General features: G+C 55.5%; 1 protein-coding gene across 2 annotated transcripts in view; it reads right to left on the reverse strand.

The window, feature by feature from the left end:
• Nucleotides 1-20522, reverse strand: part of CORO2B (coronin 2B) — a 35159-nt gene extending 14637 nt beyond the window's left edge. The window contains exons 1-3 of one of the 2 annotated variants that reach the window (XM_065688595.1): nucleotides 20228-20522; nucleotides 14013-14099; nucleotides 2515-2715 (exon numbers count right to left, since the gene is read on the reverse strand). In XM_065688595.1, coding sequence (XP_065544667.1) covers nucleotides 2515-2715 — 201 coding nt within the window. In that variant the 5' untranslated portion in view covers nucleotides 14013-14099; nucleotides 20228-20522. The remainder of the gene's footprint in view (nucleotides 1-2514; nucleotides 2716-14012; nucleotides 14100-20227) is intronic. The other variant, XM_065688593.1, reaches the window with a different exon arrangement.
• Nucleotides 20523-21274: the final 752 nt, after the last annotated feature.

Raw genomic sequence — 21274 nt, forward strand, 5'->3', positions numbered from 1 at the left:
GCCAAACCTGGTGCTGCCGGAGGCACCTGTGGAAATGCTTCATTTCTACCAATATAAAGCCTGGGAATGCCATAAAAGGCACCTTGGAGTGTTTGGAAGCCCAGAAGGAGGTGAAGGATCATCCATGGGGCTTTGCGCTGTCGATGGGGATGCTGGATTTCAGTGTTGGCACTAAGGGATGTGTGAGATTGGACTTTGCTCAGCCTCTTGCTGACTCACAACACAGGGATATTTCTCCCTGCAGCTGAATTTGGGACCAAATCCTTCTGCTGCTTCAGTTTGGGAAGCAAATCCTCATCTTCCCGAGCACGAGCTCTCCTTCGCCCCCTCTCCAGGGATATCTATAGCCCAAAGCCTTTGCAGTGATGGGGAAAAGCTGGATCCCAGTGGCCAAAGCTCCAGCATCTGGGATCTTGCACCCTCATGGAGAGGCTCGGGAGGGATGCGGGAGCACGGAGCAGCCGTGCTCCATCTCTCCAACCTCCTCAGCCCTGCAGAAGCGGTTGCGCATCCCTGGATGGCGATGGGGATGCAGGAGGAGGCAGCCCCTCCGCTGTGCAGCACAGGAACATATGGCCCAGCGTATGCAAATGCTTTGTCACTTGAAGCAGAAAGCAGAGGGGTTTCTGGTGAGCGGTTCTGAGCAGAACAGAGGGCAGACGTGGGGAGGGGGGTGAGGGAAGGACGGCAGCAAATCAAAGCCTGAGTGGAGCTGCAGTATCTAGGTTACCTTCATTATGCGCAGCTAAATATGGATGCCAATTAATTAGAGGGCTGCTGATTTCCAAAGAAAATCAGTTTACTCTTAATGAGCTAATCAGAACCTATTTAAATATCACATAAATAATGACATGATTGGTCTGCACAAAGGCGTGCGCAGGCCCTTGACACGGGCTGCTCCGGCTGGGATTTGGTGCGCTACTGCCAGGATTTCCACAGCGATCCCTTGGGAACAGGATGCAAACAGCATCGTGTTCCCTCTGCTCTGATCCCATCGGGGCAGGGCTGTGTTTGATAGGGTAAAAGGGTAATTTGCTGGCAACACCCAGTGATTAGCTGAGGATTGAAGGCCAGGAGCAAGCGGTGTGTGGATGAGCATCCTCCTGGTCCTGCTCCATGGTGTGAGGCTCCGGGTGCTCAGACAGAGCTCCTGGTATTGTGAATGTTAATAAGAGTCAAGCTGTGCTCTGCAATTAAAACCCTGATTATAATTTCTCCCATCTGTAGCTGATTCTACTCCAGGAATCAAGGAGGGATTCGGAAGAGATGTGAACATTACATGCATGTGGCATGTCTTCAGGTCACATACGGTGACTGCATCCTAAAGGGGAGTGAGTGCAGCTCTCCCAGTGTCAAAATGCTCCTGAGTGTCCCACATCCCTTCCTGCAGCCTGTGGATCCCCCAGTGCCTGGGATGGGATGCAGATGCCGGCAGGGAGGTGCTGGTCCGGAACACCGGTGGGACAGCAGCAGCATCAGTGTAACCCTGGTACCCAACGGCAGCGCTCAAGTTGTGTGAGCAGAGCAAAGCAAAGGTGATGCTCGTTTCGTGTTCAAGGTCGCTGCTGCCCGGCTGCATCTGCCAGGGGACCAAACGTGGTCCCATGGGGCGGCTTCTGAAGCAGCAGCTGAGTTTACAGGAGCTTAAAGCTGCAGGAGCAGGAGATTTGTGGGGTCACAGGGAGCTGGGGAAGCAAATGCACGAGGGAGGGAGTAGGGATGTGCGCTGCAGGCAGGGCATAGAGCAGGCTGCAGACAGGGCTACACGATGCCTCTGTACAAAGTCCTTTAGGTGGGTTCAGCTACAAAGTGAAGCCCAAGTCCCTCTGCACAGCACATGGCTCTTGGGCACTGGGGATGGATCTTGACTATGGATCTTGTGTGAGGTGGCATCTGCTGCCCTGCACAGAGCAAAAGCCCTGGGGTTTTGCAATAGGAAACGAGGGTGTGCAGCCAAGATCTCCCTCTCAGCATCAGATCTGAGGACTGAGGTTGCATGGACGAGCTCAAGTAAAGGGCAAGGACCTGCTGGGCAGGACAGGGGGGTCTCCCTGCTTTCTGGGAGCTGTGAAATACCAGGGTCACAAACGCAAGTGGCATCTCCATAGGGTGGAGACGTGCCCGGTGTCTGCCCTGCCAGCACCACTGGGAGATGCCAACCATGCTTTTAACAAAGGTTTCGTTTTCTTCCCAAAGGAAAACCCAATCCATTAAAGCAGCTCTAAATCCTCCCTGCCCTGCACAAGGAAACCAGGAAAGGACAGCCCGGGAAGTGTTTAAGGTTGGATGGGGCTTGGAGCAAGCTGCTCCAGTGGAAGGGGTCCCTGTCCATGGCAGGGGTTGGATCTGGGTGAGCTTTAAGGTCCCTTCCAACCCAAACCATTCCCTGACTCCATGACAGCAGAGACTTCAACTCATCCCAGCGCAGGAGGGGATGCCCCCAATGGATCCTGCATCCGCACTTCAGGACCACCTCCAGGTCGGCTTCACCTCCGCCGGTCCCGACGCCGTTACCTGCTCGATGGGGATGACGAGGAAGGAGCCGCCGCCGGCGCTCTCGGTCACGATGGCGAGGAAGCTGGCATTGACGGCGCAGAAGTGGTTGTCGTGCACGTTCTTGGTGATGGGGACGCCGTCGAAGCAGTGCTCCCGACTCGCCACCTTCCCGTAGACATTCCGGAACTTGGAGCTGCGGTACTGCGGGCGCCATGACATCTGCAGGGCAACACAGAGGGATCAGCATCCCCCCGTACCCCGCTTCCCACCCCGTGCTGCAATAGGGATTTTGCCTTTCGGGGCATGGCAGTAGTAGGGCAGCAAATAGAACAGCCTTGATACCAACCTAAGGCGGCACAAGGGACCGCTCACAAAAGGCATTAAAAGGCTCTCTGCTGTTGCGAGGTTGAAGCTGCTCTCCTTTGGAGCAGGAGCTGCTATCTGGAACACGCGGCACCGCTGCTCCACGGGCATATGACAAATGCATTAAGGCTTTTAATGCGGTGACTTGGAAATGGATCAGTCTGGACCACACGAACGCAGGCAGTGGGGCAGAAGAAGAGCACTTAAGGCAGGGAGTGAGCAGCGCAGAGCTGGTCCAGGCTGTGCTCAGCTGTCTCAACTCATTCCATACAGGTTTTCCCACTTGGAATAACCAACAGCTTCGCAGGAGCACTTGCTCCTGCTGGTGAGATGCTCCCAGAGACCCATCAGCTCATCCTTGTGGACCAGGGATCCCACGGACCCACCAGCTCATTCCAGTGGAGTAGGGATCCTATGGACCCGTCAGCTGATCCCAGCTGATCTCATGGATCCACAAGCTCATCCCTCCTCCCGAGAGCAGGTCCAAGCACTGCAGAAATGAATGTGCTTTCTCTGCTCCTCACCGCTTTGCTTTTCCTTAGTAAAAATATGGGGCTTTTCCATTTTGGTCATCTTTAAGCATTCCTTATGGCAGCACAAGTATCCATGATGAAATCTATGAAGATTTAAGGCACTTCAGTGCGTAGGTATTCAGCTCCATCTCTACACATGGCAATGGCACGCATGAGGGCTCCTCGCTGCTTGTGTCTTCCTAACCAGCATCTATTGACAAGAGCGCGTAAGTGTGCACTTAAGCACTGGAGCATCTCCCAGCGAGGGGCAACGCCAGAGAAACGCTCCAGTGGCTGCTCTAATCCTGAACAAACCCAATTCCCTGCTTCCGCCCCAAACCCAGCACCATGGGCACAAGGTTGGGAGCACCAAGTGTTTGACCTGCTCTAGCAGAAGGTGTCCCTGCCCATGGCATGAGGTTGGAACGGGAGGGGCTTTAAGGTCCCTCCATCCCAAACCGTTCCATGACTCTGAGCTCATCAGCTCAACCCGTAGCTATGGGGCAAAAGGCAAAGTGAGGAGTAGCAGAGGTCCGGCCATCCGCAGGCTGCAAGGAGAAAGGACACAGATCCTTGAGGATTTAACCCGAAACGAGAGCAGAAACTTGCTCTTTTCAGCTGGAGACGTTTCTGCTCTGCAAAAATGCAGACTCACGTCCAACAAAGCACTGGGGAGCTTTGCCAAACCGACCCAAGCGCTCGGAGCCAGGCAGGGCAAGGGGAAACAGCCCGAGCGCAGCCTGCAGAGCGGCTTCCATGGCTTTCGCTCTCATCTTCCTTTGCCTGAGCCGTTTTCGTATTGAAATTTAACCTTTTGTTGTGATAACGCAGCACTAAAACGTGTTTTGATGGGATTTGAAGCTCCCGATTTGCTCCGTGGTCCCGAGACTTTGATTTTGCTCTTGTTCCTGCTGTCTGCGCCCCTCTGCTCCAGACCGACTGCAAAAAAAAGCCCCATAATGTACCAAAATGGGCTTTTCCCCCCTATTTTTCCCCCTCTAAACTCTTCAGATGCCTCGTAGCAGCTCCCCACACAGGAGAAAACCCATGTGCCCCACTGCAGAAACCCCTCTGACCCTGTGCGGTAGCAGAAAAGAGGCTCCCAATAGTTTCTGCATCCAGAAATTCAACCTAACAGATCCCTGCCAAGCAAAGCACCAGCACAGATGAGCTCCGAGCAGCCCAGAGATGGGTTTTACCCTTCGCATGGCTCCCCCCATGTGTGCTATGGGTGCTCCCTCTTCCCTGTGGTCCCCAGCCACCAGGGTGATGCTGCTCCAGCATCTTTTGCATCTTGTTTTTCCCCACCCCTCCCTATTTTATTCCTTCTCCAAAGGCAGGGCCAGGCTCCATTCAGCCCCCGCCATGCAGGGAGGAAGGAATAAGCCCAAGCGCCTCTTTCACTAGAGAAATCCAGAGTTTCTTTCCCTTAACCTCAGCCAGTGTTTCCTGTATCCCAGCCTCACATCAGCCCACGGCCCCGGGGCTGGAAACACCGGCAAGATCCCTGCTCAGGGCTGCCCAGAGCCCACACTGTGCTGCGGGAGGCTCCCGGATGGGCCCCTTCCTGCAGATCCTTGGCTTTGGAAGCTGGAGGAGGCCTTCCCAAGCCAGGAATAGACCCCGTGCCACACGGAGAGCCAGGGCGTTCCAGCCCCATGGGTATCGGGGAGCATCAGCCTTTGGATGCGGAGGAGCAGGGAAACACAGCTGATGGGACAGTTTCGTGCTGATGGGGGACTGAAAGTCATTTGCACTCACAGCATAGGCATTGCCTACAAACAGAAACCTAGGAAGATGTTCTGGCCAAAATAAACCCACCAGTTTCCCATCTGGATTCTCCCATTTGGATTATTTCCCACCGCATTATCCCATTTGGGTGTTGTCGTAATTGATGCTTCAGTTCCAGATTGATGAAAACTTCGAGTTTCCAAGCAGATGCCGGCTTTGGTTTTCCATTTAACTGCATTATTCATTCCTCCACTTATTTTTCCCCACTATAAACACCTCAACCTTCGCTCTGAAACTAGTGCTGCAGGCAGGGCCATCGCATGGAGCCTCCAAGCATCCAGGGGATGGTGGAAGGAGCAGGAGCCCTTTGGACACCACAGCTCTATCCAGGAAGATTTCCCTGGCACCCAACTGCTCCCAAAGGATGCAGAGAGAGCACAAGGCCCCCGAGTGACCTCAGGGATGCCAGGAAGAAGAAAATCAATGAAAAACCAACACGCAAATGGTGATGCGCAGCCCCTATGTGCAAACGTGGCTGCTGACAGGTTCCATGCGGGATGTCTTCCCAGCAGAATACGTAGTTCCACAAGAAACCCCACTTTATGATGGAAAACTGTGGAAAAGCAGGTGACTTTTCTAGCCGGGAGGATGGGAATCTCCTATCTCGCAGCCTCCGCAACCCGGAGCAGCGGTGCAGCTCCTAATGGGACATGGTTGTGTTATTTACTTATTTATTTCCCTTCCACATCTTCCTTTGCTGAGTCCTTCACTCCCTGGGGTTTCCGGGCTCGGAGGAGGAGGAATGCTGGAGCTCGGAGCTGGACAAACATCCTATTTCCTGGGGAAGGCTTTTGAAAGCAAGGAGGGGATGGAGAGGAGGGGGGGGATGATGTGGGATGCTGTGGTGTGATGCAGCACAGAGCATTTTGCAGATGGTGCTGAGGAAACAGCCCCTTCCCCAAAGGAGGGAGACAAAGCAGGAGAGGAAAGGCTGGAAAAGACCCAGTCCCGGTTCCACCCTGATCCCTCTGCCCTGAGCTTCCTCCCAGGGGCACCGTGATGGTGCTGGGGGCTTTGGATGGGTTTTGCATGTGGAGATTGAAGCATCCCGTGTCCCACAGGGTGTGGGGACATCGGCCATGACCCGACTGTGGTGGCACTGATGTACTCAAGGGGATGGGACCTTCCCTGACACTTAAAGAGAGACTTAAAGAGGGGAATGGCTTGAACCTGCCCGAGGGGAGACTGAGCTGAGCTCTTAGGCAGAAGCTCTTCCCTGGGAGGGTGCTGAGGCGCTGGCACAGGGTGCCCAGAGAAGCTGTGGCTGCCCCATCCCTGGCAGTGCTCAAGGCCAGGTTGGACACAGGGCTTGGAGCAAGCTGCTCCAGTGGAAGGGGTCCCTGCCCGTGGCAGGGGTTGGGACTGGATGGGCTTTAAGGCCCCTTCCAACCCAAACCAGTTGGTGACTATGGTTGCGTTGCTGTCTTCACCTTGAACTTAAACCCTTGCGTTTCAGCACCCACGGAGACGAGCAGCATTTCAAACTCTTGCCTGGGTTGTTTTCCCCTGATTTCTTGACCTTTTCCTTCTCACTCACAACTTCTTCGACTTAAAACTGTGTTTGCTCAGAACTCATCGATCCCGCTGCAAATCATCCCCCCCCTACGACCACACGTTGCTATGCTCTAGAACAGAGAAATGGGAAAAGGAAACGGGGTGAATTCAGGGAAGATGGGGGATGCTGGAAGCTCCTTTTAGCTCCTGTGTGCCTCTTGCCCCGGTGCACGTGCACAAAGCCACGGGCATTCCTGGAGCAATGGCTCTGATAGAGCTGCTTTTATCAAGGGCCCAGCTCCTGCGCCGCATCCAGCAGCTCTGGAAGCTGTTATCCCGAGCCTTTGCAATCCTTCAATACACAATTCCTATGAAACTCCCTTTTTGAGTAATTCCCCACATTCTCCTGACGCTAACGGGTGGTTTTATTTTTCCATCACCTCACTCTCCATGGCTCGGAGGCGTTAAAAGGAATATTATTGATTTATTGGAGTCATTTCCATCCGTCTCCGGATTCGGACCCATGTGCCACCATTTCCAGGGTTCACTCTAGCCCTGCGTTATTCTTGGACTCTGGTTTTTCCTTCCATTACAAAACTCCTCCCTTGTTTGGAGCAGAAATTACACGAAACCCAAGAATACCATCGAGCACTCTGAGGTGAGGCAATGAAATAAATCACAGCATCCAGCATCACCATCAGCATCATGAAACAAGCAGAGGAATTCTCTGCTCCGCTCCGGTGTTTTTAGGCTCATTGCAACGTTTGGCTTCTTTAAGCGCATGAGGGGAAGAGCGTGTCCCAGATCTCAAGCTGGAAGGAGGAAACCTCTTTGGCACCAAGTTGGAGCAGAAAGGTGCTTATCGGGAAGCCTTGAGCAGTGATACGGGCCAGGGCTGAGCATCTGCTCCCCCCCGTACCCCTGGATGGGAGGAGGAGGATGGGCAGCGCTGCCATCCCGCTCCTCGTCTCCAAACAAAAGAACAAAGCAGCTCATTGAGGTTTCATAATGGGAGCAAGGATATCTGCACCCGGGCTGGGCGACATCCTGCCTGCAGCTGAAATATCCCATTGAGGAGAAAGGCAGAGAAGGGTTTGTGTGTCACTTCTGAGCCGTCCCTCAAACCCAGCGGCAAACCCAGACCTGGAGGTGGGAAGCAGCCCAGGAGCAGTGTTACAGGTGAGGAGCCCCGGGGTTTGCAGCTCTGGGTGAAGCCTGCCGCACTCCCTGCACCTCTGAAGGGTTGCCTTGGTGTCTTACTGTGGTCCTGCCCCACTGCACAAGCAGATACAGGGAGGAGATGGACAGGAGCATGAGATGTAGGTCAGTCAGCAGGAGATTTTCCATACACACAGGGCTGGGTTAAGGTGATGATGCCAAGGAGCAGCTGCAGCCTGTACCAGGCTGCTCCGTGCAGGAGGTTGCAGGGATGTGACTTGCCTCTTTTGCCCAGCTATCCCAGGAGCTGCAGTATTCCACCGTGCATCGCAGGGCTGCCACATGAGCAAGAGCCAGGGGAGCTCCCAGGGGTGAGGAGCAAAACAGCTCTGCGGCTGCAGAGGGGTCAGAGCTGCCCCACTGCGGGCGGCCGGCGAGCTCCTGCTTCGTGAAGAGATGGAAATGAGCTTTGAAATGGGCGTTTCAGCCCCTCATTCTGATGCAGAGGGATTCAGTTTCGCAGCAGAGAGCAGCTCCTGGAACAATTCCGGTGACACCAACCCAAACAACTTCGTATCTTGCAGGGCTTTCCCTAGGATGGAGGCTTGGTACCCACACCCCATCAGCCAGATGCCGTGGGGCAGGCAGCTCTACCCCAGCAGCACACAGAAACCCCACAGCGACCAGCTCATCCCACACCCCCCGGGAACAGCTCTGCCGTTCGCCTGGAATAAAAGGAACCAAGGAGCAAAAGAATCCAGCCCCAATTTGGAGGCTTTTCAGATGTGCTGGCAGCTCCAGGCTGTGCCTACCCGGAGCAGCAGGACACGGGGCTTGTCTCAATGTGCTTACTTTTAAATGCATCTTTTCAAGCCCCGGCACTCTTAGCAACAGCAGCCGGGAGGCAGAGCTTGTGCAAAGAGCCCCGAACGCTGCAAGAGGCAGTGCCAGAGCTCTGTAATCCCTAACAATAATTCCTATATATAGCGCCGGTTCATCTGCCTCGATCACAGGAGCTTTCGGAGCAAGGAATTCCTGCTTTCACCTGTACAGAGCAGTGGTTTTGAGGGCTGGCAATAACCCCCAGCCCTGGTGCAGTGGGAGCCCTTCCTCTGTGCTGGAGAGGTGATGGGGGCTGTGGCACTCACAGAAGCTCTTTGGGCTACCACGATGGCATGTAGCCTCTCCTATGGCCCTGGAGAGGTTTCTTAATGGGAAATCAGTGCTCCTTCACTGTGGTTTAGGTTGGATTTAGGGTAGATTTAGGTTGGAGATAAGGCAGAATCTCTTCCCTGTGAGGGTGCTGAGGCGCTGGCACAGGGTGCCCAGAGAAGCTGTGGCTGCCCCATCCCTGGCAGTGCTCAAGGCCAGGTTGGACACAGGGGCTTGGAGCAAGCTGCTCCAGTGGAAGGGGTCCCTGCCCGGGGCAGGGATTAAACCCCTTCCCAAAGGATACGGTACCTATTGACCACGGACCTGAGGGGGAGCCCACGTCCTGGCACAGCCGGAGGCCTGTGGGGCACTGGGATGAGCAGAGCTGTCCTTGTAGCCTAAATCAACGCTGGCAAACAGCAGAACACCATTCCTGCAATCACTGTATGGTAGTGGGGTCCCCCCAAAGCCACCTCCTGCCCCAACCTCATTGCATTGCTTGAGCACAGCCCGTATATTCGACACTCAGAGGGGAATATGCACAAGCAGGAGCTGTGTCCTGCCCCGTCTCCTCTCAACACAAGAGATGGGGTCTGCGTTAGCAAAGCCTGTATGGAGGAATTCTGCTGCTCCCTAAGGAAAAGCTTGAAACGAAACATCTATTCTTCGATAAGACACCCAGCATCGCCAGAATTAGTCATCAAGTGCTTATTGTTCCGTGCACATTAGATTAGAGCCAAACAAATGCTGATTTCCATCTCCCCAGTACTCTAATGCTCTGATGCTTCTCAATTCAACCTTGAAACCGGCTTTTGTTCACGTTAATGGCTTTCACGCTAACGAGGCTCGGTAAGATTTAACACTTCGGCACATCCCCTGCTTCATTAGAATGACAATTCCACCCCCGAGAGCAACACGTTCTGGCGGCGTGGAGGCACAATGCAGGCACCAAACCTGCCTGGAAGCCCAGGTCCAGCATTGCCACAGGACTGATGCTTCGGCCGGGGCATCTGGGCGCATTCGCAAGCCGAGATTGACTTAAAAGCAGCAGAAGAAACAAGTCCCTGGTGTAAATCAAGCGGTTTCTCCTTTGTGCCAGGGGACGTTCAGAGCAGAGGCAGCCGGTTGGGCCCTTGGCTTGCTTGGGCTGCAGTTGCATCTGCCTGGCCCTGCCTTAGTAAGATGCCCTGTACAGGACGCTCACCAGGCTGCTGTGCCTGCCGCCCCCAGCACGCTAGGCTTGTGGAGGTCCCTCATTGACTCGACAAGAGCTCATACAGGCAGGGAGAGCAGGGACATTCCATTCACCATCCCGGGGGGGAGAGGTAGAGCACACAACCCCTTCATGCCTGCAGTGCACGGCAGGAGCCAGACCCGCACTGGGATGCTCCCGGGTGATTCCGGCAGGAGCTGGAGCATCACTGGTGGCAGGACATGAGGATGAGCCCTGCGAGCCATGAGCGGCAGCCACCGCAGTGACCCTCATCTCCCTGCGTCTGCCAGCCCCACTCCTTTAAACGTGCACCACCGCCTGCTTTGTTGGAACCAGGGAATGGTTTGGGTTGGAAGGGAGCTTAAAGCTCCTCCAGCTCCAACCCCTGCCCCGGGCAGGGACCCCTTCCACTGGAGCAGCTTGCTCCAAGCCCCTGTGTCCAACCTGGCCTTGAGCACTGCCAGGGATGGGGCAGCCACAGCTTCTCTGGGCACCCTGTGCCAGCGCCTCAGCACCCTCACAGGGAAGAGCTTCTGCCTAAGAGCTCAGCTCAGTCTCCCCTCGGGCAGGTTCAAGCCATTCCCCTTGGCCTGGCCCTACAGGCCCTTGTCCCAAGCCCCTCTCCAGGTTCCCTGCAGCCCCTTTAGGCACTGGAGCTGCTCTCAGGTCTCCCCTTCAGGAGCCTTCTCTTCCCCAGGCTGCCCCAGCCCAGCTCTCTCAGCCTATTCTTCTAGAGAACAAAGTAATAAGCGATTTCAACACAATTTTTGCTCCTGAGAGCAAATGGAAGCACTTGTGTACAGGGCACATTACCTGACTCATGCACAGTTAAGTGCTCATTAACCTGTCCAGAAACCCCGGCACCAGCAGCAGGATGTAAAGCAACATCTATTCGTGCATCTCTTCAGCCCCCTCTCCTCCCAGGGGGAAAAGATGAATCAGCCATGCAGGGAGAGAGTTCTCCTGCTCCCATCTCACCCCACCGGCTCTGTTTGCACCATCTCCGTGATGCTGGAGCATCTTGGTGTGTTTGTACCATGATGCGAGACCCCACGCCTCCATCCCCATCAGCCCTTTACACATCAACCCACAGAGCAGGGGAGAGCCCTCCAGCCTGCTCTTGACAACACTCTGGAGACCCAAATCCTGCAGCAATCAGCAAAGTTCCTTGTTTTCTCCTTATTTATGGGCCTGGCTGATGGCACAAGCAGCTGGAGCAGCAGAGGGAAGCCAAGCGAATGGCTTCAGCTCTGCACCCACCACAGGAAACACCTTTTGGGCTCTAATAAACACCGGAATAAATGCTCTGAGCGGGGCCTCATAGAAAAGCTTGATGCTATGAAACAGGCTCTCGCGTCCCCATCCCTTCACCCTGCCTGGTACAGCTGCGCAGCAGTGATGGGGATGAGGGTGCAGATGCACGGCAAAGCTAAACCTCTGCCGTGGGGCAGCAGAGGTGCTGGGGGTGTTTCACAGGCTGCTGCAGGGCAGGGAATGCTGCCATGCCATCGGGAGATGGTTTTACAAACGCTAAGGATTAATCCCATCGCCACGGACTACACAAAAGACCGAAGAGAGATGAACGTTTCCGAAGCCTATCAGCCAGCCCAGTGTTTTCCAGCCTGGAAGGAAGTGACTGGGATTTCCCTGGAGTTCAGCTCTTCAACGCTGCCTTCTTTCTAGGGAGCCTGGATTGCCGGGGAAGAGCCTCTCCTCCTCCTGCAGAGCTGGGAATCAGGCACCAAGCGAGGCCAGATGTGCCCTGGCCATGGGGCCGGGCTGTCCCCATGAGTCCCCATCCCTCTGTGGCCACGGCGCTGCTTCCCACTGTCCCCACGCACTCCCCACGGTCCCACCGCCGGCACGGACCGCTGGGGAATGATGCGGAAAGCATCCCTGGCACCAGCATTTGTGGTACCAGCGCGGGCCCCATTTTGGACCATTCCCCCCCACACACACACCCAGGAAAGCTTCCGGAGGAGGAAAACCAAACCCCTCCTGGGCCCGTGTGCCGAGAAGCAGCACAAATCTCACGCTCATCCATAAGCTCTGTAAACAAGCACCGTTTTCCTCCCACTCTCTTTCCCAACTCCTTCCCACCCGGCAGAGCCAGAGGAAACATCCCGATGGAGCACAAAGCATTTCTGGCCCCCGGCGCTGCCCTGGGTCACTGACCACAGGATTTCACTCTCCTCCCTCCTCCAGCTCCTTGGAATAACATCTCCTTGAGTGCAAAATGTTGCAGCTCCTTCTCAGCTTGGGAATGTTTTAGGAAACTCTGAGAGGGGGAAAACCAGTCCCTGTTCGTGCGTTGGGATGAGCAGGTACCGGAGCCAGGAGCTCGCCCATGAGGTTTCTTCCACATCCCATCACACACCAGCAAGAAGACAGAGCCAAGAGACTTGGTTGCACCAGGTTTTTCCCAGCCAGGATCCAGCAGTGGGAAGCAGAATAAGCAGGATTGCTGTACAACAAGAGAAAGGGAGGGTGCCCTAAATCCAACCCTTCCAGAGGTAACCGGCTCTTCAATTGTAAGGAAGTGAAAAGCCACCCGGATGGGGATTGAAGAGCTGCGGGGTGGTAGGGAGGAGGGTGGCTGCTGGATGCTATGGTAAGAAACTGCTTGGGAAGATGCGATGGGGGGAAAAAATCCAGGCAAAAAGGAGCGCCGGGAGCACCAACATTCCTGCTTCTGGGATAGCCGGAAGACATCCTTACCAAGCGCCAGGTGGGGCATGAACCATTGAAACTCCCTTATCCTGGCAAACAGGACTTCTGGAGAGCAGGGAGACAGCGCATTGCTTCCCACCCAGAAACTTCCCTGGAAATGAGCATCCGGGGGGTCCTCAGGCCATGGGGCAGCATCCCGCAGCCTGGGCTCTGGTTGTGCCTTTCCCATCGCAGCCGTTCCTGCCCGGAGCCATTCGCTCACGTGCAGCTCACAAAACCATGGGGATTTTTTGGGAAGTTTGTCCCGGTTGGGGGTAAAAGTTTTCCCGAAAGAGAAGGAATTAAAAAAAGCCAGGAAGAAGGAAGGAACAAACACAACCTTCGGAAGGCGTCAGGAGCCCGCTGCCTGCCAGTGCCTGGGTGCACGAGGGTCGCATCCACCATGGGATGCAGGAGGCACCGAGCGCCCATCGCCAGCCTGCCCCGTGCCCGACAGGGAGCTGGAGCCCGGACAAGCCCTTCCTTGTGCACCAGCAACCGGGAAGAGGGAACCCATCCCCACAAGTGAGACGGAGCCGTGTTCTTCAGGCACAGGGAAGCTCACGGAGGAGCAGTTGCGACGTTCCTCCCCTGCTCTGCCATGCACCCACATTCCTCAGATCTCGCCTTTTCCCTGTTTCTCCTTGGTTTTTAGCACAGCCTGCTCCAGAATCCGGTTTCTTTGCATTTTATGTAAGAGCAGCCAAAGTGACTCTGTTTGATGGAGATTCACTGTGAATCCCTTGGGAAGGCACAGGAGCCACCTGAGCTCACCCGGATGCTCACTGCACACCACAGCTCACCCGTGTTCACCCAAGCACTACTTCTGTATATTCGGCTTTTTGGGCGCCTGCTTAAAGGATTCAGCATTTCCATGAGGACTGAGTTTTCCATGGATCTGCTCGCAACTGACGTACAAAGCTTCATTGGGATACAGGGTCAAATTCCGGGAGGAGGAGAGCTGCTGCTGCGCTCAATAAGGAATGCTGTTCAGGCCATACCACTGCCTGCCTGTCCCTCTGCAGAGCCATAGGGGATGGCTGAGGGGCTGCTGAGCATGGTACCGTGTCCCTGGGCTGTTTCCATCCCTCTCCATGCCCACCAGGGTCCATGGGGATCCTCACCTGCCCTGCTCTGCTTCGCGGGCTGAGGTGCCTCCGGACACCCAGGAACGGACACAGGGATCAGAGAAACGTGGGTGCTCCTCGACCCTGGAACAAAGGGAAACCCTTTAGTTCAAAGCACACCGCTGCCGCCTGCCCCACTGGGCACGAAGCCTGAATCTCGGCTGCACCAAACGCACTGGAGGGATGCTGGGTGCCAACGTGCACCGGGGGTGCAGCCACCGGTGCCAGTGCAGCTGCAGGCAGCTAATTCCTAATGATATTAAGATTAATTCCAGGCCCCCCATGGCAAAACTGCTGCTTATCCCCGCTGAGAGGAGGAATTTCATCAGGCTGAGCCATCCCTCATTCACCATTGGGGATATCGAGTCGCAAAGCACCCAGTGCAGAGGCTCTGGGTGCTGGGGGTTGGCATGGGGATGGCTCCGTCCCGCCTGCAGCCACAGGGCCTGCAGCCATGGAATCTCCAATCATCATCCTGGTGGCTGGGTGAGGATGTGGCCCCCATCACTCCGGATCTCCCCCAGCCAGTGTGCCTTGGGGCAGGCATGGAGAGGATGGTCCTGTGCCTGGACAGAGAGGCCATTATCCCCTGGGGAATTTATAGCGGCTACTGTACAGGCAGAGAGCAGGATGCTCAGGGCTGGGCTGTGCAAAGGGTTGGCAATGGCTGCAAAGGGACCCTCGCCTGTGCATCGCTGACAGCTCAGGCTTTGGCACCCAGCACCCTTACAACTCCAGGATCCAGCCTTTTAGGTCCTTCCTGTCACCAAACCCAAGCAGCATCCGCTCTGTGACAGTGATGCCTGGCACTGGCACCTCCCTATCCCCAGTGCACATCCCCTGGCCCTGATGGGGCTTTTTTGCCTGGAATGTGGCTATTCCCAACTCTCTGGTGCAGGAGGTGAGTAAGGATTTTTCCATAAGGGTTTTTCCCAACAAGTTGTTGAGGGATTCACACAGCAGGTGGAAGAAACCACCGCTCTGAGAGGGTCCCATCCAGATCCACATCCCATTGGGAAGACAGGGGCTGCAAGTTGGCACCCGGACACTTGCAGGCACACATCCCATCGCTGTGCTGAGCAGGAGGAGGCGCTTCCTTGGCCGTGCTTCCATGAGCGCATGGAGAAACAGGTTGGAAACCCTCATTTTGGTGCAGAGAGGTGGCTGTCACCCTGCACTGCCCAGGTTCCCCATCAAGCAGGGTCCCTCTTGTGCTCTCCACCTACTTGCCGTAGCAAGACCCCAACCTGGGCTCAGGCCTGAAGGATTTAGCCCTATTGAACCCTGGTTCCCTACTGCCTTCAACTCAAGCACCATCTTGGCTGCTCCAGCACGGCCTCAGCACAGTTTTGCTCCCCAGGCTTTCCCCAGTGATGCTCAGGGCTCTGCAGAGCCGCAGCGAGGGGGCTTTGCCAACAGCTCTGCGCTGAACAAAGGAGCGCAGGATTTCTGGGAGCCCAGCCTGGCGCTGGTCCCCTCCCTGCGCGGGAGCGATGGGATTCATGGATTTGAGGGGGGCTCCAGCAGCTGGCTCCGGCACGGAGGCTTTGCTGCTGCCAGGTTCGGGTAATTACACACTGAGCCGGGAGATGGGAATCCGGGATCCGATCCTGGCCGTAATGAATTGAACTATTCATCATTTGATAACATTTCCATGCAAAGAAGGAGGAGAAGAGGGGGGCTGACCCCGCGCTGCCTCTGCAGGGTATGAATTACAGAGCCCGGCCAGCCTGCTGGCCGCAGACAGGCGATATTAAAGCGCCAGATTAATGCTGCATTGAATCGCAATTAAAACTCATTGCGAAGCCGCAGGCCGGACAAGTTGCCTTTGATGAGAGCAATGCTTCTTGAAACGGGAGCTTCCATTTTTAGGCTCAAAGCAGCCCGTTATGCTTGTTCCCAACCCCCAGGAATCCCTCCAAAGCTGAAGACCAGGGAACGTCCACGCTGCTGGAGACAAGGGGGCTTGTTCTGTGCTTCACGGACAGCTCAGCGCCTTGTTCCAGCCCTCTCCAGCTGGGCAGCAATGTGATCCCCTTGCCTCCTTCCAGCCGTGGCACCATTATGTGATTGCCACCCACCACGTGCTGCAAAGGAGCTCCTTCCAACAGAGCCAGCATCCTCCCTACCTGCCTCCAATTGTCCTCAGGAATCCACTTTGCTCCAGGACTTACTCATGTCCGGGCAGCCCAAAAGGGGGAGGCTTTTCCTACTGCCACATCGCCGAAAAGACAGGGATTTTGGAGCAGAAGAAGCCCCACTACCCCCACATCCACCTTCGCTGCTGCCTCCGTGTCCCACTCCCAGCAGGAAGAGCATCTGCCCTTGGTCACAGCACTGTGCCAGCAGCTCGGCTCTGCATAGACCAAGGGTTAAAGGAGCCCTATTGTTCTGAACACCATGAGCAAAATCCCATGTAATAATAGATGTATTAATCTAGAGATGTTAATGTAATTAATCTAATCTATTTTCTAGAGATGCTGGCTATCCAGCACCTAATCCATTACCTTGAGTTTTATTACTCTCATTTGGAGTCAGTTCTCAAGCATCAGAGCACACGGAGTGCTTCATCAAATTCATCTTTATCAAACCACCTAGAGAAGACTTCACCCCTTATTTCCTTGTGAATAAAGCCTTGCCTTACTGCTGCAAAGCCATTTCCCCTGATAACATGGCCCAGTGCCTCCAATCGAGCTTCCTATTGATTGAACCAGTATCAGCTTTTCCATGGGGTCAGCATTTGCCCCAGACCATTTAAATCTGCCCTTATCACCAAGGCAGAGGACACCGTGACTTGCCAGCAGGAACATCGTGGCATCGGAACCACACCATCCCCATCAAGGCAGTAACTACTGTTTTACCTGGGTTAGAGCATCATTCATTTACTGTGATCACCACAGGCCATGGTTACAATTTCCTCTCTTCATCTGCTTGCTGGGCTATGCGGATGAGCTCGGCATAGCGTGGCTTTAATGACATAACACCAATTAATACATGGTAAAGCCAGAGGAGAGCACAGGATGATTCCCCATGGGACCTCCCGGATGCATCCACTTTTAAACTGCATCTTCCATGTAAACCCTCCAGTCGTTTGAAAACTATTCCCAAAATGAGCACACCCCCAGGCCCCAGAAACTTGTGTTCATGGTTAATTCTATTCAGGGCTTTGGAAACTGCCTCTGGTGATGGGCGGGAGCTGGAAGCACCATTGATATCCCAAGGGACTTCTGCCATGCCTCCGCCTGCCAAAACACACCCGGCGCAACCCATGCTCCGAGGTTCAATTTGCCAAGCTCCTCCCCGGCCACAGGATCCCCACTTGGGTATTCCCAAAGAGCCCGGTAGCCTTTGGATGGCAACTGAATGGGGAGAGCCCAGCGTGGGCTCTTCCCTCCCGCTTCTGCTCTCCATCCTGTGACTCACATCCCGAGCCCCCGCCTGGCTCCGTGCTCTTCCTGATGAGGAGAAGCTCTTCCCGGGGTGAGGAATTACTCACCCAGCCCTGCTAAAGCAGGGACCTGCCATGGGACCTGACCTGTCAGCGCTGCTTGCTGTTGCTCTTGCAAGCAGACTGATTTAGCCCCATCGCATTCGGGCTGGTTTGCTGTTTGCAAGCAACAGAGAGCAAACCTGAGCCCCAGGCCCTCACAGGACCAGCTGCAGCAGGGACGAAGTTGCCCCTGATGCCTACAGCATCTTCGCCGCTGATGCCTCCACCACCACCTTGCTGGCTCGTAATGCCGTGCCACACAATGCAATACCATGCTTTGCCGTACAACGCAGCAGCATGCCCCGCCACGATGCCAGGGAAGTGTTGCAGGGTTTGGGCAGCTCCCTGAGCGCGAGGCGTGGGCTCTTCCTGCGTTTCCATCGGCCTCTCTCCATCTATTTAGAACCCGTGTAAACTCTCCCGGGTAGCAAACTCCCCCAGCAGAGCGAGGTCTGGGATGCTGCCGCTGCTTGCACTTCCTCCTGGGGGAGGGAAGGGGGTGGCTTGGGACAGGGATGCAAACAGCTTGTTGCACATCCTGACAGCAGGCATTCCTGCCCCCTTCTTCCCTTCCCCTCCAATGAGAGAAGCATTCCGTGCCTCCCCAGCTCTGCCTGGTGTCAGCACCCACGTTTCAGTTTCAAACCAGTTTTTCCCTAAGGATCAATTGCTTGGGAATACTGGCAAAGCCTGAAACCCTGCCCATGCCTCCCGTTTCCAGCATAGCCTGGGAAGCACCCGCAGCGTGGGAGCGCTTGCAGGAACGCTGTAGATGCCTCCCCCTGACAGCACTGGGAGCTGTGGGCTGTACTGGTGTTAGCTGGACACCCGCTGCCAGGCAGGACGCAGACCCCCGAAGTCCCCTTTGCCTGCCCCACTGTGGGGTCACACACGTGATTCCTGGTCCCCAAACCCTCTTTTCCCCCATAACCTTGGGTCACTGGGCTCTTCCCTTTGCACTGAGTCCTGGCAGCCGAAACCACATGGAAAAGCATCTCCTTTCCCACAGGTGCTTGTGCCACTCTCTTCTTCCCTCACCACATCCGCCTGGGTACTATGGGGAGGACCAGCAAGTGAAGGACACATTCACCACCTCGGTGCTGGGGTCCATGCCTGCGGCCTGATGCTGTGGCAGGTCAGGAAGCTGCTCTGGACAACAAGCCATCACCAAGACAGTCCGTACTGCAGGAAATAAAGCCTATAGGGTGCATTAGAGCTTTACAGTGCTCGAGCAAAAGCCTGCTTTGTGCACATGACATGGATCTTCCCATTTTGCACCCCCATTCCCTGAAATCTAACAGCAGGCTCCTTCCCCATCCTACTGAAGGTGCTTTCCCTTCGCCCTGCGGCCCTTTCTCAGTGTAGCTCTGAATACATCTATTTGCACTCGGCAAAACTCCTGTTAATGAGCACTACAAATTAGCCAGCCTGGCTTAAAACCACGACACTTGATGCCAGTCTGTAGTTCTTGTAACCCAACTGACATTTCAGGTCCGTCCATCCCTCCCTCTTTCCCTCCATCCCTCCCTCAGCACCCAGGCAAGCTGGAAACACACTTTGTCTTGAACGCAGCTGCTGTGGGACAACACGGGGTGCTTGGAAACACACACCAACAAATGCAAACGCTGGTGACGGCCCAGCAAAAGCCCAGCAGGCAAAATGCAAGCGATTTGTTAAAGATAATGATGGGAGAGAGGGATTCCTCCCCTTCACTGGGGAGCCTGGGCGTGCTCTCCAGGCTCTTTGGAGTGAGGAGGGCCCGGGTCAAGCAGGTCCAGCATGGACTGCTCTGCTCCCCACGGCTCCACAGTCCATGGATGCTGCCATAACGTTCCATGTCGCACTAACCCAGCTGAGTGCTCTGGACCACCCTGAACGCAGCATCCCCCTGGTACAACCTCGGTGCAGCGATCTGGGGGCCCAGCAGCTCCCCATCACCTCCCACACCCATCACCTCCGCTGGGGGGGGGGGGGGGCTATGTTTGCTCAGCCCCTCGCACCCCGCAGCCCCCCCCAACTCCAAGGGTGTGTGTGTCCCCCTCCCCAGGCCAGCAGCCACCTGTAGAGGCTCAGGGTCGGGCACCAGCAGCACTGGCGAGCAGCCCCGAGTGGGGCCGGTCCGTGTTGGGGGGGGCTCAGTTCGCCCCGGCCCCCCCCGGGTTTAACCTCCAAGGGTTAAAAATGCAGCACAGCAGCGAGCCGGGGGGGGGGGGGGGGCGGGCGGGAGGGAGGGAGAGGCAGGAAAACAATAAACCACGATGAAATAACGTCAGAAATCAGTGCAAACACAAATAAATGGGTAATAGATAATAAGATAGATAATAATATAGAATAAATAATGAAGTAGTCGAAGTAAATAGAATAATAATTAAAATAAAATAAATTAATAAAAATATAATAAAGAATAAAAATTAAATTAAATTCAATAATAAATAGAATAACAGGAAATATTAAAATAACAGAAAAATAAAATAGAAATAAAAAAATACAATACAAATAAAGTAAAAATAAAATAAAATAAAATAAAATAAAATAAAATAAAATAAAATTAAATTAAATTAAATTAAATTAAATGGAATGGAATTGAATGGAATTTAATGGGATTTAAAGGAATTGGCCCCGCTCCGCTCCCCTGCGCGGCACCTTGCGGGCGGCCGGGACCGCGCGGTGGGTGTCGGGGCTCAGGGCCGCGCAGCACCGAGCCGGCCCGGCCGGTCCTTACCTTGGTGACAGTCATGCGGGAGGCGGCGGAGGGCTCGGGGAGCTCCGCGGGCGGCGGGAGATGCGCGGCGCGGGGGGAGGAGGAGGAGGGCGGGTATAAAACAACGAGGAACAGGCGGCTCGGGGGGGGGGGGGGGCCGGGACACGGGCAGGGACCGGAGCGCGGAGCCCGAGGACCGGAGCCCGAGGACCGGAGTCCGAGGACCGGAGCCCGGCGCCGCCCGCCCGGGCGAGCCGCCGCAGCCGTCGGTGCTCGCGCGGCGGTGATGTCAGCCCGCGCGCCGTGACGGAGCTGCAGCCTCCCTCGGCGAGGGGGGGGGGGGGAACGAGGAGGAGGAGGAGGAGGAGGAGGAGGAGGGGGGGGGGTTGGCTGGGGCAGGCAGGGGGCAGGCAGGGGACAGGCAAGGCGGAGGGGGGGGTGGAGGGGGGGGTGTCACTTCCCGTTGTTTAACTCTTTGCCAGCCCGAATTCCCGAACGATTCCCGTTCCCGCACCTGCTGCCCCCCCTCGGCGATGCGCAGTGATGGGGCGGGGGGGGCAGCGGTGACCGGTTAGCCCAGCGCGCAGCGGGTCTGCTGCCGCCGAGGCGGTGCCGGTGGATGCGGGCGCCCGGCGCCGCGCAGAGGATGGGTTGCGGAGCCGGCGGCTGCAGCCGAGTCACCGGCTTCCTGCAGCGGGAGATGGGGATGTGCTGCAGGGTTCACACCTTGCTGCCTGGTCCCTTGCGTAGTAGGGTGCTATAGCATCCATAAGGGTCCTGTAGCATCTATAAGGGTCCTGTAGCATCCATAAGGGTCCTGTAGCATCCGTAAGGGTCCTGTAGCATCTATTAGCATCCTGTAGCATCCATTAGGGTCCTGTAGCATCCATTAGCTTCCTGTAGCATCCATTAGCATCCTGTAGTATCCATTAGGGTCCTATATCATCCATAAGCATCCATCCATGTGCTTGTTTCCCTTCACATACAAGGTTATTTGTGTTTTTTCCCCTATTATAGGCAGTGACAAGTGATGCAAGACTTTTTTCCTCAGATCTCATCTCAGTCTCC

This window comes from Lathamus discolor, chromosome 8 (genome assembly GCF_037157495.1).
Source record: "Lathamus discolor isolate bLatDis1 chromosome 8, bLatDis1.hap1, whole genome shotgun sequence".
NCBI lineage: Eukaryota > Metazoa > Chordata > Aves > Psittaciformes > Psittacidae > Lathamus > Lathamus discolor.